The 18,460-nt window shown below is 50.0% G+C and overlaps 2 protein-coding genes across 2 annotated transcripts; both read right to left on the reverse strand.

The window, feature by feature from the left end:
• Positions 1-944: 944 nt before the first annotated feature.
• LOC125947785 (uncharacterized) lies at positions 945-1,701 on the reverse strand. Its single transcript, XM_049673080.1, has one exon. The coding sequence runs from the start codon at positions 1,639-1,641 to the stop codon at positions 967-969; it is 675 nt and encodes a 224-aa protein (XP_049529037.1). The 5' UTR covers positions 1,642-1,701; the 3' UTR covers positions 945-966.
• A 12,186-nt stretch (positions 1,702-13,887) lies between these two features.
• LOC119462416 (endothelin-converting enzyme 2) lies at positions 13,888-16,536 on the reverse strand. The gene has a single exon (XM_037723764.2). The coding sequence runs from the start codon at positions 16,534-16,536 to the stop codon at positions 13,888-13,890; it is 2,649 nt and encodes an 882-aa protein (XP_037579692.2).
• Positions 16,537-18,460: the final 1,924 nt, after the last annotated feature.

Consider the following 18,460-nt stretch of genomic DNA (forward strand, 5'->3'; position numbering starts at 1 on the left):
GTTTGGACAAAACAGTTCGTTCAGGGTGACGTCCAGCGACCTCTTAAGTCATGAATTACGATAAACTGTCGATTAAAGCACGAATTCACGTAATTTTGTGCCAAAGTGCTGGAGACTTCATTAAAAACAGATCAAGGTGGTAGAATGGCTTTTTGTGTATCTTATAGTGAGACATAATAATGACAGAGTAATTATCTCTTGATTTACAGTCATTCATGTCCCGAGAGAGGAAAAATTACTGTTTCACCACTGCTTAACGGAACATGGCACGCCGAACACCCCGTCAAACGAGTGCCTTAAGCAAAATGGTTGTCTATAGCGATACATTGCACTCAGAAGAAAAATGGATGTACCTTAGGTAAGCAGAATGTTCAATTTACCATAGGCTTAGTGTTCGTGGTCTATTTCTTGCCATCAGTGCCCATAAACGGCGAAAATAAGTTGTGTACATAAATGCGTACGCCGTGACTGATGGGGCTAGTTATGATCGTGAGAAAGCTAGGAGACGAGACAATTAGACATAGCACGGAAAATCCGCAACATAAACAACTCGTCTTCAGCACCATACAAAAGGCGGTCAGAGTGCGAGGTCATTAAACTACAAGGCAACAATACTGAAAAATGAGGGCTGTAGACCTGCAAAAAGCAAGAAGAAAATAAAACGCTTCCATATAGAATTAAATGTTCACCATTGACGGACCCCTACTTCATGAAGGCGCAAGGAGAGTTATTAATGCTGCCAGCGTGAGTCTACGTCAGTCTCTTTTCAGCGGCTTCTGTTAAACTAAGAGGACACACAGGATGTGTTTCTAGCCGAGTAACACAAGGCAGTATTGCGGTCCATGTAGCGCAGTTATAAACAGCAGTTATACGGTCCGTTTGCTGAAATCGGACACTAAACATGGTGAGAAATGGGAGATGCGTTGAAGAAAGGAAAAACTTGATTTCATCTACGCAACATGGATTCTAGAAGAAACTGCATTTCCTTTCAGGGTTCATGGGCGAACCGGGAGCGCAGTTGAAGGCAGCCGGAAAATTGGCGCTATTCTTCACTGCTTCGTTGCAACTGGCTTCCGCAGCCTCGACGTTCGTTGATGCGTACGGTGTGCAGAGGAGGTAACAGACGAGAACGAAGAACGTCTGCAGCTCATCGAACATGTGCAGGCGCAGTCGGTCGGTGCTGCGCATACTGCGAAACGCGTCGATGGCAATGTCCACAGAGACGGCGGTATGGAAGAGCTCCAGCTCGTTGCTTTGGAACTGGGCCGACTGGGCGAAGCAGTGAAGCTTGCGCGCGGCTTCTTCATTCACCGGCAAATCGCCAGCGATCTTGGCGAGAAGCCCACGAAGTGAGGCCGTGGCGACGAGCGTTCCCAGAGTGCCGTATTTGGCCGCGTCGTTCAGCTGGCTCCTGTACACCGGTAGCGTCGCGAGAAGCGGTTGCAGTGAGAGTGTTCCGCTCCAATCGTCCAACAAGTCATACCACTGGTTCTGCAGGAGGTTTCTCACGTGGGCTGTGCGAATGAGATATCCGAAGGATGCGTCGACTTTGCTTACGGCCGCGGCAATGTACATCCAATTGCCGAAGAGCGACGACTTGTTTGTGATCTCCCATTTCTCGAGGGCCTTGTCCAAGGCCATCAACGCGTCCTCGTGGCGACTGGCGTTACCAACACGTGCTGGTGAAGATGCGGTGTTTAAGTCGGCCGGTTGGAAATAATGTATGCCGCTGTCCTGACCCAAGGCTCCCATCACTTTTTTGAACAACTGGGCCACTATAGCAGTCTCCATGGATGAAACGAAGGTCCAGTCGAAGTCACCGTACACTAGCGCAAACCGCCGAAAAGCGAGCGGTCCCACGAGGTTCTCGACAAGCTGGACGCAGTAGGCCTGCGCCCTGCGCTCTGACGAGTCGCTCACCGCGTTGCTGGTAGCCTCGTACTCGTACCAGGCGCTGGCAAATGCTTTGTCGATGTAGCGCCTCATTTGCTGCACCACGCACCAGCCCACGTAGTAATGGAGGCGCTGCTCGTCCACTACGCGCAAGAGCTGGTCGACGGCTGTTAAGTAGTCCAAATTGGTCACAAGTACTCGCGCACTGTTCGAGAGACCCAGTTTGTTGGCAGTCGTGCGCCACGCTTTGCTCCCAATATTCTTGGTGACCGTGGTAAGACTGTCGACCGTCCCTTTGAACGTGGCATTTCTCGCGTACGTATGACGTTCCTCGTGCACCAAGTTGGCGAGAATAGAACTTTCCAACTTAACGAACTGATCGTACGGCAGGAATTCCTCCGCGAGGCCGCTGTAGCCGACATATATGTTTCTGGTTTCTTCGAACAGGCGCTCGTAGACGCCGTCTCGCAGAAGCTGCGTGCGCTTTCTCTGCCAGGCGAGCAAGAAGCCTTCGTCCGGTGACACCTCGAGCAGGTCGCTGACGCCCCTCCGCGACAGTGTGCGGATACGCAGCAAGGCCGCCACGCGGAAGTTGTCGTACACGCGTGCCGCCGTGAGCACGACGTCGGGATCGCCAGACAAGCCGGGCCAGCTCACTCCGCATAGCTGCAGCTGGTCGCGGAAGGCTAACAGCTCCTCCGCGCCACCCACGAGCACGCTCACACACGCCTGGTACAAGGAGACCACCGCTCGGTCCGCGGACCGCGCCTCGGGCCACGCTATCATCAGTTCTTCCACTTCTTCCAGGAACCTCCGCACGTGGCTGTGGTAGACCGACAGGTTGTGCGAGTGGCCCCAACCATGGCAAACGTAGGCGTAGAAGTTGCTGCACGGCTCTCTGCTCTGGTCCACGCTGTCCGCCAACAGGGCCTCGAGTGCCGCGCACGAGCTCGACGTGCAGACCGTCCGGAGGCCATCCGAAGGCACCGCGATGAGCAGGAGTGCGACGAGCAGTGCGCAGAACCCGAGTACAACAAGCATCGTGGCGATGTACGCACGCACGTTCGATCGCGACTCTTCTGCGCTAGCCGTGAGCGAGTGCAGGTCGGTTAGCTTGCAAGGAGTCGTCGACGCCACCGAAAGTTCCCTGGCGGAAAAATCTGGCGCGGCCGCTGCTAGTCGTGGCTGCCTCCTGTCGCGACGCTCAGCAGACAGCGGGTCGGCGGGCGACGCGATACCCATGTACGCCGGAGTTTGCTCCGCCGTAGGTGGTAAAACTTTGGCGAGAAACGAGGGAATTGTCACGGCCGAAATCGAGGTTACAGAGGATTCGGTATAGCTGGGCGAATGGAGCGACACAGCCGAAGTGTCTAAGAGGTTTTCGAGGCTGCTAGAGCGGCGATTCTTGACAGTGAGCTGGCGAATCGAGCGCCGCAAACCTGACACTCTGGGAGCTTCAACGTGGTCCTTTGCCGAAGCGTCTATGGTGTTTCCGAGATGGTGACTACCTGCAGATGGTCTTGGTTCAACAGCATCTGTGGTCGTTTGGTTGTCCCGAGAACCGGTACAACCTGCAGATGGTCTTGGTTCAACAGCATCTGTGGTCGTTTGGTTGTCCCGAGAACCGGTACGAACATTCGACACTGCCGCGCTGCCAGGCACTGACGCCCAATCGGTAGAGGATAGCTGAGACACAGGTGAATCGAAGACTTCAGACCTCCCAGCGTCATCTGCTTGCTCTCGCAACCTTTCGTCGCACACCGGCTTCTCAGGAGGCAATCTCATGGCCTCGCTGGTACGATTGCTTTCACGTTTCTTTGCGCCCTCCGAGTTGTCCATCTATAAGAAAGAGGGAAAAATCAGTCAGACTAATTATAGCCGTTCACAGACAAAAATGTACGTGCTTGTCCTTACGTATTTAAAGGGGCCCTGAACCACCACCCCTCGGGCTTGGTGAAAAAAAAATTCGAGAACACCTAAGCACTTCTTATGAGTTGTGAATGCGAAAGCATTAATGTCCAGTTGAACGCCGCTGAGTGGTCCTTCGAGTTATGAGCTCCTCACGGGCGAGTGAGCGCATTGAGACACTTGGCCTGGTTTAGCCCTCAGACCGGACGAGAACCGGCGTATCCAGCATGGTATGGCCGATGGCTCAGTGGGTAATGCACTCGGCTTCTGAGCGTGGTGTCGTAGGTTTGAAACTCACTACCGCCAACGTTTTTCCATTCGAATTTATTATGTTTCTTTATACATTAGTTTCTTTATAGCGATTACCGAGGCGAAGTTAAAACGCAGGCCATAGCTTTCGCGGCCAAAGGAACGCGCGGATAACATAGGCCTCTGAGAGCGAGAGTGATATGGCACCGCGGCGATGCCCTTTTATTGCGATAGCAATTATATGGACACTTCAACCGGATTTCTGCCGTCGGCGTCGCCGTCGCCGTGAGCTTCCGTATAAAGTCCAGAGGCGATAAAATCGTCGCCGCGCGCCGTCTGCGCGAGCGAAAGCGCGCAGGGGACGCGCGCTATCACGGAGAGCGAACGCACGGCGGAAAGCAAACGTGACCGTCGCATGAAAGGCCGTGGGGGTATGGGAGGGAGGGAGGCAGGGTGACGCTGTGCTGCGGCACCAAAGGCGTATCTTGCAACCGGGGGCAAGGGGAACTTGCCACTCAATCTCCCACGCGAAAGCAAGAAAGCGGGAAGGCAGCGCGGGAGGGAGGGGGGGGCGCAGCTTCTACTCTGCCAACAACTGCGCTCGTACTTTGCCCAGCTGTGGCGGTCGCCCGCACCGTCTCTTATCTCCACACGGCTCTGACCTTTGTATGCGCTGTGCATTCGCCGCTCAGTTTCCGTTGAAGCGATAGTCAGCACGAACCTTCGCCCGCTGTGGCGGCTGTGCTTGCTGCCAGCGTTCTGACAGTCGTTGTCTGCGGTCATTCAGTGTGATCTATTCATGTTTGCTTGTGCGCGCTGACACCACGCTTGTTAATTCAGTTAGTAAGCTAATGTGTCCAAGTTTATGCAGCCGATAAAACTACTATCCCTACTCCGTATAACTCTCTACTAACTTGCTGTCGCAATTGATGCTTCGCCTTTCGGGCGAAACTGCGACATTTTTCCTTACGCAACACGTGGCGCGCCAGCGCGGCAGCAGGTGTACCATTTCTCCTTTTTCACCGTTTTCTTCAACGCTCTCTTTTCAACAGAAGCATGCTCCTCACTCTTTTTCTGGACGCTTTATTTCGTAATATAGGAGATTCCCATAAGCGGCTGCTTTTGGCCAATAGCTGATATCAATTAAGAAGAATGTTCAGATCAGTGCGCCTCTTCTCACTGTTACTGTGTAAATTTATGAACGCAGTATAATAAACGGGCTGAAGTAAGTGAAAATCTGCTTTCGCATTTCGAAAATAATTACGCGTGCTTCCGAGAGAAGCCAACTATCGTCTGCTCACGCTCGGCCGCCCGCGTAGGAATTAAAACTTTGGCCACCCAGCTTATCGGTGTAGCAGCCGTCAGGTCTCACTAATTTCGACTAGTTTGGACACTGAACTAGCCTCGAACCACGCGAAACAACGTCAGACCACACGGATGCTTGCCAGCGCGCGCTCACTCCAGGCCGCTCCTAGTTAAACGCCTTCGCAGACTTCGCTTCTTATTGAGCTATTGATAGCGCTTCAAAATGCGCAAGTTGAATGTGGCTACTATCCGTCGGTCAAGCTGGCGCAGGGCAAAGCCGGTCCGCACCACGTAGCACGGCCAGACTAGAGCGTATGAGCGCGAACTCAAGCGCTGTAGTGCACAAAGCAAGCGCTGCGCGCGGTCTGCCCGAAAGGCGAAGCATCGATTGCGATGGCAAATTAGCAGACAGCTATACGAAGTAAGGATAGTAGGTTTATCGGCCGTATCAACTTGGAAACACTCGTAGTTTATAGAAGAATTGATTAAATTATGGGGTTTTACGGGCCATGGGATGTACTTATGAGGTCTTTGTGGAATAAGCATTAGTTGTAAGTCTGCACCTGTCCTTGTTCCATGCTGTCTCTGTGGTCCGTTTGTTCGCGCATTTAAACGATGTTTGGAAACATTCGCTTAATAACTAAATTAACAAGCATAGTCTCAGTGCGCACAGGCAAACATGAACACATCACACTCGATGATCGTGCACACTCGCTGTCAAAACGCTGGCGTGAGAAAGCGTGGCGCCAGCAGCGAGCGAAGTGACCTTCGTGCTGTCTATCGCTTCAACGCAAACTGAGCGGCGAGAACACAGCACGCGCAAAGGTATGAGCTGTCTGGAGATCGCTTTCAAAGTAAGGCGCGCACGACCACTCGCGGCCGCGCAAAGTACACAGTTGGTGCCGGGGTAGAACGCCGCCCCCCTCTCTTTCGCGCTGCTTCTCCGCGCGCGTGAGATTGAGCCGCGTTCGTGGGTTCCCCTTGCGCGAGGTTGCGAAATACATAGTTGCTGCTGTTGAACGCCGCCCCCCTTGCCTCTCTCCCATCCCCTCATGGCCTTTCGCGCGACGAAAGACGGCCCGTTTCCTGTCACCTTTCCTCTCTTTGGCGCGCCAGATTGAACCGCGATCGTCGACTCCCCTCGCGCGCTTTCACTCGTACATGCAGCATACGGAGCGCGGTGACAGGGCTATCGCGCTTGGACTTTATACGGAACCTCACGGCGACGGCAAATATGTGCCCGGAGTGTCCATATAATTGCTTCAGGGCCCCTTTAAGGTGCGCGGCTGAGGCAACCGCGCGTTTACACAAACCACTGATTCAACCTGAAAAAACGCGACAGTTGTACCATCATTTTACATAGCAAGGGTGGGTTATTTTGAACACCAGATAAAGAAGATAGTGTTAAATATAAAAATAATGAGTCTTGTGTCCGTCTTACGGATGAATTTCTTCCTTCTTATTCTATTATTTTATTGCGATAGCAATTATACAGACACTTCAGGCGCGTTTCTGCCGTCGACGTTGGTGTGATGTTCCGTATAAAGTCCAACTGCGATAGCATCGTCGCCGCGCACCTCATGCTAAATGTGCGAGTGAGAGCATGCGACGGTGAGCCGACAATGATGGCGCAATCTCGCGCGCGCAAAGGCCGTCTTCTATCGCGCGCAAGGCATCGGGGGGTGGGGAGGGAGGGAGGGAGGGAGGGAGGGAGGGAGGGGGGCGTTCTACTCTAGCGGCGGTTGCGTATGGGGCGGCCGCGCGCTGCCGCGGGGGCCCAATCTTTAAAGCGATCTGCGATGAGGACAGATAGAGCCGAGTGATGATAACTTCGTGTGCGCTGTGTTCTCGCCCCTTAGTTCGCTTTGAAGCGAAAGGCACGACGAAGGTCAATTTTGTCGCTGCCACTGTCGCGCTTCCTCACTCCAGCGTTTTTACAGTGAGTGTGCGCGCCCATCGAGTCAAGTTTGTTCACGTTTGCTTGTGCGCGCATGACACTATGCTTGTTAATTTAGTTAGTCAGCAAATGTTTCCAAGTTCATATGGCCTATTAAACTACTATCCTTACTTCGTATAGCTGTTTGCTAATTTGCTATCACAACCGATGCTTCGTCATTCCGGCGAAACTGCGACTTTTCTACACCATATGTAGGTAACAATCTCAGATATCGGCAATTTCGGGGTGCAGCTTCATGAGCAAAAAGATTGCGCAATGCGAACGAAAAACTGTCAAAATATACTGCAATATATGCCCGCTCATCTTTCTCGCAATAATATATATGAGAATCGGCGTGTTTGGGCTATTCTAGATACCATCTGGTTATTATAATCGCTGGAAGTGTTGTACTTGGTGTATCAATATACGACATCATCCTATGTCTAAGCTCCCATGAAGATGAACACCATGCAAAAAAAAGATACAATTCATCCACTAATAAACTGATTACATTATTTTTCTCGATTACCATTTTTACGAGACATGATTATTTTGGAAACTTGCAGAGAATAGTCGTGAAGGTGTAGTTATTTGTTTCTACAGTTGGGAGTCGGGACTGGCAAATGCCATGTAAACTGAAATAACCATACTCTCAAAATATTCAGCCCGTTCAGCTCCTGTCCAACCCCTCTGCGACCCTGAAGGTTGGCATAAAATTAGGATTCGCCGCACTCTCTCCTGACCCCATATCGGCTAAAGTGATTATGCGTATCGTCAATCAGAGGTAGCAGAAATCGGTAATCGGCACCACCTTCATTTTACACCACCCTTATATTTCACGGGCAGGTTGGACCACATTTCGTTGAGGTCTGGACACTCTTTCTTTTTGGGCCTTTGTATCCGCGCTGTGGCAGCAGTGCATCCATCATCCCAGAAAACTTCCGGTCATGTATTTTTGACGTGCAAGTTAGTCAAGGAAAAAGATGCACTTTGTCTCATAATATATAGACAGGTGTTCTTGATGGGTTCCAATATAAGGAAAGTGCCCCATGCATCGAGCTCATGTATGCAGCTTTCTAGTTGTCCTTAGCAGTAAAATTCGCTTATAAATAATTATTACTCTGCAGCAAAACTTGGGCCAGCAGGAGAGTTCTACACTAGTGTAAGTTAAGTTGTTGCAGGTCGCTTGACCGGAAATGTTTGGGGAGCTCTGTTTGTGAACAGAGAAAGGGTCTTGCTGCCGCACACTTAACCTAGAGCGGGTACACAAACCCGCATGCATAGGCACCGGCTTTCTGCGCAACACTGGTTCACAATCGTAACTGCAAGCTACCAGGCAACTTACTTTTTTGAAGAATATAGCCGTGGCTGACCCTGAGACTTCGCACTATAGGATCAAAACTTCTTCTTCTTCTTCTTCTTTCTTCTTCTTCTTCTTCTTCTTCTTCTTCTTCTTCTTGCAACCATTTACCGTGTACATATTTCGATTCAGTGAGTCGTTTTCTTACTCATGATTGGACTACTGGTGATGTTACTAGCACACACTAGGAATATATCGTTCCGAAAAAAAGTTAGGCAAACAAATATTTCAGACGAGTTGCGCACAGCTGTTCAGAGCTTTTCACGCGACTCGTTGTACAATAGGTACTCGAGTCATCAAATGCATCATCAGTGCTCGCGGAGAGAAGCCGCATCGAGATAGCCAACCATTCAGCCAAGTTAGGGTAGCTTGAACTGGGAGGTGTGAAGAGCGCGGAACATTTCCCTTGCCCAGAGATGTCGCCCTGCTCGCTCCCTCCGCTAGGTTGAGATAGGGCGCAGCCGTCGTGGGCGACGGGGAATGGCCAGCAGTAGAGATGCGCAAGAGGCGTTCTTATATTCATGAAAAAAAAAAGGAACAAGGAAGAGGTTGAAAGAACCGGAATCGTTACATTCATAAGTTACCATTCCAAGTGATAGTGCAGAGCTGCTTCGTCTTAGCGCGTCTTGATTAGAAGTATGCCATTACAAACAAATAAACAGAAGCTCAGCGACAGTGTGTTGTGCCTGAATGCAATTCGGGGCACGAATCGTCATTGTAAAACGTGCCTCTTTCCCGTGCGCTGGCATGCAAACAGCCATTTGCGGCTTGGGAGGTGGCTATTAAGAGGGCGGACAAAGCTCTTCAAGATAATTCCGCAGTCTGTACACTGTAGAGGAGGTTCTACAGCAAAATAAAACTCAACAGGAAAGTATAATGCTACAGTTCTTATGGACGCAGCAGAAGTGGCCGTGGAACATACGCTGATTACAGAGGGAAACGTACCAATGCTCGCCTTGTGTACTATATTTCAGGCAACGTGACAAGAAAGGGGGTTCTCCCAACAAAATGTAAATTATGCAAGGATGACTGCAATGTGCCAAGGGACAGACAGGGCTGCAGCGGATCGTGCCGACTGACGAGATTCAAGGTTGGAGGGCTTCTGTTTCCTGTAGCCGTCATAGTCACTGTACCCCTTGATCCATACTGTCAAAAGAAGGCTAATATACATCTTTAGAACAATGTGCATGCATTCAAAGATTGTAAGCAGCCTACGTAATGCAGGCAGCAGCGTGCCACCAATTGGCTGTGAAGCACTGCACAGAAGCAACCTCATCAGTTGTTAAGTTTCTTTTTTTTTTCCACACGGATTAATTTCCTTTTTAAGGGGTTGAACCAAGCAGCAAGTAAACAAAATGAGGAGGCTGAAGCCGTGCATAGCTTAAGGCAGCATCCACCTATTAGAATCACGGATAATTAAACAGTTCATTATGAAGTTATGTGTTATAAAGCCATGAAACAACGGGCAGTCTGAATTTCTCTAGAGCAATGAGCATATACTGGCTCCGCGATTGTACAACGTTACGTGCCACTGAAAGGTGCTTTGAGAAAAGATAATTGGGAAATGGCCATTAAATTCCTCGCGGGTTAACGCTCGCTAATATCAGAGCGATAAAAAAAATAAGATCAGCGACAGATGACACCTTTTCGCTGAAACAACCTCGCGCTACTCTCCTTACTACATCGATAAATCATATAAATATGTGTAGCGATCATTTTGGAAATCGCAATACGTGTAATAAAAATGCAACGCCTTCATAATATGCTTTATCGAAGAATAGTTCCATTATGATTGGAATATTTTTCTGGCGCAAGGTTCGTGCCGACACCGCGGTTGATGGTTGTTCAGTGCTATATATCGTGAAAATGCAATATTGTTGTTGAATGTTAACATGGCTTACACCTGCGAAAAGCAAGCAACAAGCGGCGTGAGTGCAAAAGTACGCGCTGATTCTCTTCAACCCCATGATTTTCAGCAATGATTACAACCTCATTCGGCGTTATACACACGGAAGGCACAAGCATGTACAATTCGGATTAGCCAGGGAACAACGACAGCACAATACAGGAGTCCGTGAGCGCAAGCCACACAGTCACCAAGCTACATCGCTTCGCCTTTAGCACAGTCCTCAGCGTCATCGAAGGCACGTAACGCCAGCTCGGCCAAGACGTGAACCAAAGCTCGCAGCTACTTCGTGTGTACTCGTCTGGCGACACTACCTCGGCGATACGCGGAAGTTAGGGCCACTTTCATCAGAACGTCAATGAGTGGCTCGCTGAAGTAGAGCAGATAGCAGCCCTCGTTAAGAGGGTACCGTCGCTAACATTTTTAGAGCGCAGCTGTTAGGCGCCTGTTCCTGAGGCTAGTGTCGGCGTTGTACCTGGTAACCGAGCGAACGAGCACAGCGAAGGATGAAAGCGAACGCGCGGCGGAGCGGGAGATGAAAGACGACGGTAGCGAAGAGAGCGCGAGGAGGAAATCGAAGGCGCAGGGTGCGGCGGAAAGCGGAGAAGCGTAAGAAAAGCGTAGTGCCGCACAAGACGGGCTTTGCGGCGACGATGGCTACGAGAGGGCGCCAGAGTAGAGCGCGTCGTCTGTATGGAAAGAAAGCGGTGCATGAGCGGAAGTCTGTCTGCGGAGGCTGCTGTGACTCGCGCCCACGCGTCACCCACGTGCTGCTTCTCGCGATCTCACGATTAGCGAGGCATTCACGCCACCACTTCGCTCCATTTGCAACGTGCCGCACGAGACAGATTGTGCGCGCCAGCCAATATACCGCGAAATAAAAAAAGTAAAAATACAAACAAGCTGCCCTCCAATTTAACGTTATGGAGTATCGTAATCTTTGGTGAATTTTTTACACAATTATGCATCTACGAGGGTCAGATCACTCCTGGGACAATTTATATGGGACGTACATATACGGGACTGCGTGCCATTACCGATTACTTTCAACGCAAAATCTCTATTCACAAACCCCTGGACTGCAATTGTGATTTCGGACCGGGATTTGCGGCCAAAAGTGGCAGATGGCTGATGTGTACCTTCTCCTGTTTTATAACGAAGAAGGTTTTCCTGCGCTACCTACCCCTTCCACCCATTAATTCGTTTATTCATTCAGTTTTATTTCCTTAAAGACTCCCGAAGGTATATTACCTATGGGCTGGGTTTGTACAGAAGAAGGTATAATTGTCACAATGAGGGTATAATTGTCACAATGATTCAATGAGAAATATTGCTTGTTACGCTTTGCATGAAGCTTGATGGGGAGGCAATATAGCGATGATGTGAAAAAGGTCCTTCCTGTCTTCTGCTACTCTGGGAAAAAATTAACGCCCTTGGCGCCGCAACTGTGCACATCGACGAAAGCTGCGCGCAGCCTCCATTTTATGCGGACGTTTGAGGACCCCACAGATCAATGTGACGCATCACGTGACGTCACAATGATTGCAGCTTCACCAGGACCCTTTTTAACACGTCGTACGCCTTTAACCTGAGGATTTGCGGCCGCAAGTGGCAGACGTTTTTTTTTTTTTTTTTTTCTCGAGCGTTCTCCTATTTCGTGCCAATTCGTAGCTAATTGCGAGCCAATTCGTAGCTAATTTCTGTGCTCAGGAATCACCTGTACTTTCAGTTTTTTTGTCTAGCAGTGGGTGTGTGGAGATAAGAGACCGTGCGGGCGACGGCCACAGCCGGGCAAAGTACGAACGGAGTTGTTGGCAGAGTAGAAGCTGCGCCCCTCCCTCCCGCGCTGCATTACCGCTTTGTTGCTTTCGCGTGGGAGATAGAGTGGCAAGTTCCCCTTACGCCCGATTGCAAGACACGCCTTTGGTGTCAGAGCACAGCGTCGCCCCGCCTCCCTCCCTCCCATACCCCCACGGCCTTTCGCGCGACGGTCGCGTTTGCTTTCGGCCGTGCGTTCGCTCTCCGTGATAGCGCGCTCCCCCCCCCCCCCGCGCGCTTTCACTCGCGCATACGGCGCGCGGCGACGATTTCATCGCCCTTGGAATCTATACGGAACCTCACGGCGACGGCGACGACGACGGCAGAAATCCGGTTTAAGTGTCCATATGATTGCTATCGCAATAAAAGAAATGGGCGCGGCGGCGGCGGAAGGAGACCACCGATGATGAGCGGGCTGCGGACGCCAAGCGTAGGCGTGCTGCCCACCAGGACAGCGAGGCAAAAAGAAATGCGCACCGTCCATGTGGTCCCGATCCCGCAAACTTGGAACGTTTCACCGGAGCAACAGTCAATCACCACATGCACAGTTTCGCTGCTCATGCACCTTCACAGAGTGGAATGGCACTGAATTTTTAAGTATGGGTGTGTTTTCAATTAAAAGTTAGTTTCGAGTCGGCACTTTCCTGTATTTTTCCTTCATTGTGTCTTCGTCACTCGCGCTGCGCCATCACAGTGTTGTCATTACAGTGCCTATTGTGAGGCATTGTTTAAAAAAGCACAAATTGAGCATTATAAACAAATAGACTGTCTGTTCGCGTATTCAGAATTCTCGGTGACTACAAACGTTTGCGGTTTAGCCGAAAACGCCCGGCTTTCTCAGCAACGTGGAAATTACGTAAACTGTTATGTTTTACGTCTATTATGGATGTCAAATTGAAATTTAAGGCACTTTTGCTCCGACTTTGTTTGATAGAGCTCATTTGACGATTGCAAATATTTGAAAAATATTCCAGAAGTATTCGTATTTACGAGTTCGATTCGAACATCGAATTAAATTGAAGAATATCCGATTCATTATTTGAAACTTTCGAATATTCGTGCACCCCTGCTTCGTACCATAAACAGCAACATACTGGTCATGTCATTCTTAAGACTGTCGGTGTGTCTGAAGAAAGGAATAACAGGACTCGTGTTCCTCGATTAGCTGGTGTGACATTAGTTATGAATCGATTATTTATGTTAGCGATGATGCAAGCTTGTTCTTGAAGCTCGCTTTTTCCAAAGGGAGTAGGCGTACCATGAGTCAGCAGGTGTCCAAACTTATACACAAGCAGCAATGGCAGCTTGAGGCTGGAAGGTAAACTTGTCAGAATGCGCAGTTGGCGCACGGAAGCAGCAGTTATCGCACGCGATACCGCACCTAATAAAATTGCAGCTATTCACGTAAGCGATCCATGATCTAGATTCGAGAGCTCAAGTCCATTGCGCAAGAGAAAGTTGTAAATCTGTGACGTAGGAGTACACGTAGCACGTTGTTAATGCCAGGCGATTCTAGAAGAAACTGCACCTCCGCTCCGGATTCATTAGCGCTCCCGAAGAACACTGGAATGCCATGGCGAACTCCCGGCTGTTCTTGACAGCCTCGTTGCAGATGGTTTCTGCGATGATGGTGTCCTCGGAAGTGTTGGGAGTGCAGAACAGGTAGCACATGACGACGAAAAACACCTGCAGGCTGTCGAACATTCGGAGTCGCTGGTGACTGCTGCCGGGAAGCAACCGCAGTGCATCCAGTGCGAGCTTGACAGACGCGGCGTGGTGGTAGAGGTCTAGGCGGTCGCTGCGGTATTCGGCAGACTCGGCGAAGCAGCGCAGCCTTTCGAGGGCCTCTTGAGACTCGACAGAATAGCCCGTGAGCCTGGCAAGAAAGAGCCGGAAAATGGCGGTGGCGAAGAGCGTGCCGAGAGCGCCAAACTTGGTCGTTTCGCTCAAGTGGCGCCTGTAGACTGGGAGCATCGCGTAGAATGGAGGAAGGGTGAGCGCTCCGCTTTGGTTGTCATACAGGTTGTACCGCTGTTCCGCTACAAGGTCCCTTGTGTAGGTGGTCGAGATACGGTCTCTGAACGTCGCGTTGATAGTGCTCACGGCAGCGGCGATGTCCATCCAATTGCTGAGCAGCGATGAACGGTTGGACAGGCCATATTTCCCGAGCGCCTCGTCTACGACTCGCATGGCGTCCACGTGGAAGTCAACGTGGAAGTCGGCTCTGTTTAGTCGGCCGCTGTGGCCACTCCACGGCGAACTCTGGATCGCGAGCATCAGTTGAGCCGAGAGGGCGCTTACCACGGAGTACACGTACCAGTAGTCTTCGGCGTCTGATTTCCAGAGGATAAAACGACCGAAGGTGAATTGCCCCACAAGCTTCTCGCTGAGCTGCATGCACTCTGCTTGCCCGCGCCATTCGCTCGCCATGTCCGTTGCGGGGCTGATACCTTCGTAGTCGTACCAGCTGCTGGCGATATCCTTGCTCATGTAGCGCATCACCTGTTGCACCACGCACCATCCCAAGTAGTAATGGAGGAGTTGTTCGCCAAGCGTAGAGAACAACTCATCCACCTTCCTGATGAGCTCCAAGTTGGCTATGGCGACGTGCGCAGTTTCTGGGAGTCCTAGTTTATCAACGACCGCACGCCATGTTGTCGTGGGAACATTCCTGGTGATTTGAATGAGGCTATCAATGCGGCTAAATTCGACTTCGCCGCCGGATTTTCCCCAGTGTACCAATGCCTGGAGAACGGCGTTCTCGACTTTGAAAAATATTTCGTAGGTCAAGGCCGTGTTTGCGGGCTTCTCGTTTCCGGCGTACTTGTTCTTTGTCTCCTCGAAGAAACGTGCGTAGGAGCCAGCATGTATGAGGTGATCGCGCGTGTCCTGCCATCCGCGCAGGAACGTCACGTCTGGCGCTACTTCGAGCACGTTTCTCGTGTTGCGCCTAGAGGCCCGTATACGCAGCATCGCAGTTACTTGAAAGGTAGCGTACACTGAGGCCGCTGTGGCGATGACGTTCGGCTCGGCGGACAGGTGAGGCCATTTCACTCCCGCCAGGTGGAGCTGGCGCCGGAAGGAGGGCAGCTCGTCGGCGCCGTCCACCAGCACGGCCGTGCACGTCTGGTAGAAAGCGGCAACCACCTGCTGTGCCGTCTGCGCCTGGGAAGGAACGAGCACGCGCGCCAAGATCCAGTGCATGTCCGCCAGGAACTCTCGAAGGTGACTCCGGTAGACAGACTGGTTCCGAGTCTGCGCCCAGCCGCTGCACACGTGCGCGTAGAAGTTGACACACGGATCTCGAGTCTGGTCCACGCTAGCTGCCAGCATGGAGTCCAGCGCCGTGCACGAGGCTGTCGTACAGACGGTGTCCTGTGGGCCGACGGGCACAGCGAGCAGCAGTATGGCGGTGAGTAGCGCGCACAGAGCAAGCACCGTGAGCGCGACGGCCACGTAGGTGAACAGCAGCTCCCGCTGCTCGTCCGCGATGTAAGCGAGGAAGGAGCGAGAGTCGAAGGGCTTGATTCGCATTGCCGCGTCTGAAAACGGTTCCGAGGGGGACACTCGCGAAGAGTGCCTGCGGTGACCATCGGGCGACATGATACCTGCAACTGGTCGGGTGAGCCGATCTTCGGTAGTCGGGGCAGGCGACATTGCCTCGCGAGAGCCCACCGATTGGCCAGCTGGTGGCATGGAACCGTTCATAGGAGACATGGCGTCGATCGAAGCTGCAGGTGGCGTGGTTGTGGGTGAGAATCCAAGATCTCGCCCACGAGTAGCGCCGCTACCCAAGCTCACAGGCGCTGAACATTCAGTGTCACGACGAGGAGGCGGTTTGCCCTGCGCCAACAGTCCGAATTTCTGGGGATGCGAGTGATGCGGTGCCAGAGGAGGAGACGCGCTTCCTTGCGATGTGTCTTTTTCGGGGACTGACGCAACAGCCGAAGACGACTTAGCGTTGGAGCTACCCCTGCGGGTATGCCTCGAATGCCCGTCCTTCCTCGCTTTGGCGCCCCCAGTCATCGCTTTTGGAGAAGCATAAGGAAGACACTCGCTTGACTTGCAGGTGAGAGGCAACTCGTGCTCTTCAGTGCCGTCGGGAGCAGGGGAGCTGCCTTTGTTCTGCGAGAGGAAAACACAGTTGCGCTGTTGGTGCATGAAAGTCACAATAGCCGAAATCTATTACAATTTAGGTTTAGTGCAAATTTAGCAGAGTAGAAGAAGCAAACATACAGAGCTTAATAAGAATGTCGGTTTTTCTTTTTACTCGGCCACTAAATGTGGAGTGGAAAAGACTGATTATTTCATCGCCGATGCTGTTCGTGGAAGCATCTAAGACAGTGATGGAACATTACACACTGACGCTCTCAGGCTTCAACAACCATTAAACGTATTTAAGTGTAGGCTTTAGCTTGGGGCCGACTTCGCTGCGCCTATTCAGATACATGTAAAACACAGAAATGCTTTTATGAGGCAACCTCTTAACCGATTCGAATGAGATTTGTAGCGTTTGAGAAAAAAATAGAAATTTCAGTGACTGTAGGAACCAAAAGTTTGATTTAAGCCCTAGGATTTTTTTTTACAAAAATTGCCAGAAATCGGCAGGTCTAAATAAATGGAAGCACAAAGTTTACGAATGCGTAACTCTTCACCGAAAACAGATATCGTATTTCTGTAAATCGATCCATGAGAGCAACTAAATCGGATAAATTGTATATATATATATATATATATATATATATATATATATATAACTGTATTTTACGTGAGTTTCATACAATGTTTACCAGGCTTTGACAACCGTCCATCTCACATACGAATGGTGTATTTGAGAGCCACGCATAATACACCAGTTTTGTCCGCTTCAGATATAGTATTAGGTGAAGTTTACGGAATTGCGATTCAGTGTTTAATTACTCAGATACAAAGTTGTTAACTTCATAGTTTCTTTCCTGCGAATTCGGAATGCTCAGCAATATTTAATGAAAAGCACCGGTCTAAATCTGAAATTCGTTTGAAAAAGTCACTAGATTCTAACTTTTTTTTAATGCAAGAAACCTCATTAACCTTGGTGCAATTGTTGCCAATAAAACATTTTCTCCTTTCCCGCCTATTCAGATAGGATCCCCTGAGCTAAAGCTTCGCTTGCCAATATAGCAGCCACCACATAACCAGGACACACCATGTACCAACCTAATATAGATCTAACTTGGATTAGCGCCGTAAACAACGTAGATAGATAGATAGATAGATAGATAGATAGATAGATAGATAGATAGATAGATAGATAGATAGATAGATAGATAGATAGATAGATAGATAGATAGATAGATAGATAGATAGATAGATAGATAGATAGATAGATAGATAGATAGATAGATAGATAGATAGATAGATAGATAGATAGATAGATAGATAGATAGATAGATAGATAGATAGATAGATAGATGCTGAAGTAGGCTAATAATGCTAATTGCATTAATGCATAAAATAAGCCCAGGCACCATATGCACTGTTAAGTGACAAATAGTGCATTATATAGACGCGGGAATAGGATTTAAAAAAGCGGGAGATATGGTTACCGAGCAAATGCTAACAACCTACAAAAAAGGATATATCAACGATAAGAAAACCCACCAACTCAATAAAATCTGGGCGCAGCCAGAGAATCGGTACGCCAAGTGTTAAGATGCCATAAAAATCACTAAAGTTTTGTTGATGCCATTTAGAACATCTACAGAAGATCTGGCTTGTATTCGCGAAACGCCTTTTACATAAGCGAGTTGATAAGCCATCTACGGACGGAACTTCCAAGAAAAAAATTGTTTTGTACGAGGCCCCTAGGTAAAAGAGGGCTGGAAATGCCCACTGAATGAGGACGTTGCTACACATCCTGTATAGAGATGATGCTTCTTTTTCTAAGAGAGCGATCGAGGCTTACCAAACCAGGAACTGCCAGTCACTTAAGCCGGGCATCATATTTTGTTGACAACCATTACTGGCAAGTGTACTAGCGGAAGTTTGGAGATAATTATGCGGATGGGAAACAGATTAGGTGCTTACCCGCACTACGGATGCGTCC

The sequence above is a fragment of the Dermacentor silvarum genome, chromosome 8, assembly GCF_013339745.2.
Source record: "Dermacentor silvarum isolate Dsil-2018 chromosome 8, BIME_Dsil_1.4, whole genome shotgun sequence".
Taxonomy (NCBI): Eukaryota; Metazoa; Arthropoda; class Arachnida; order Ixodida; family Ixodidae; genus Dermacentor; species Dermacentor silvarum.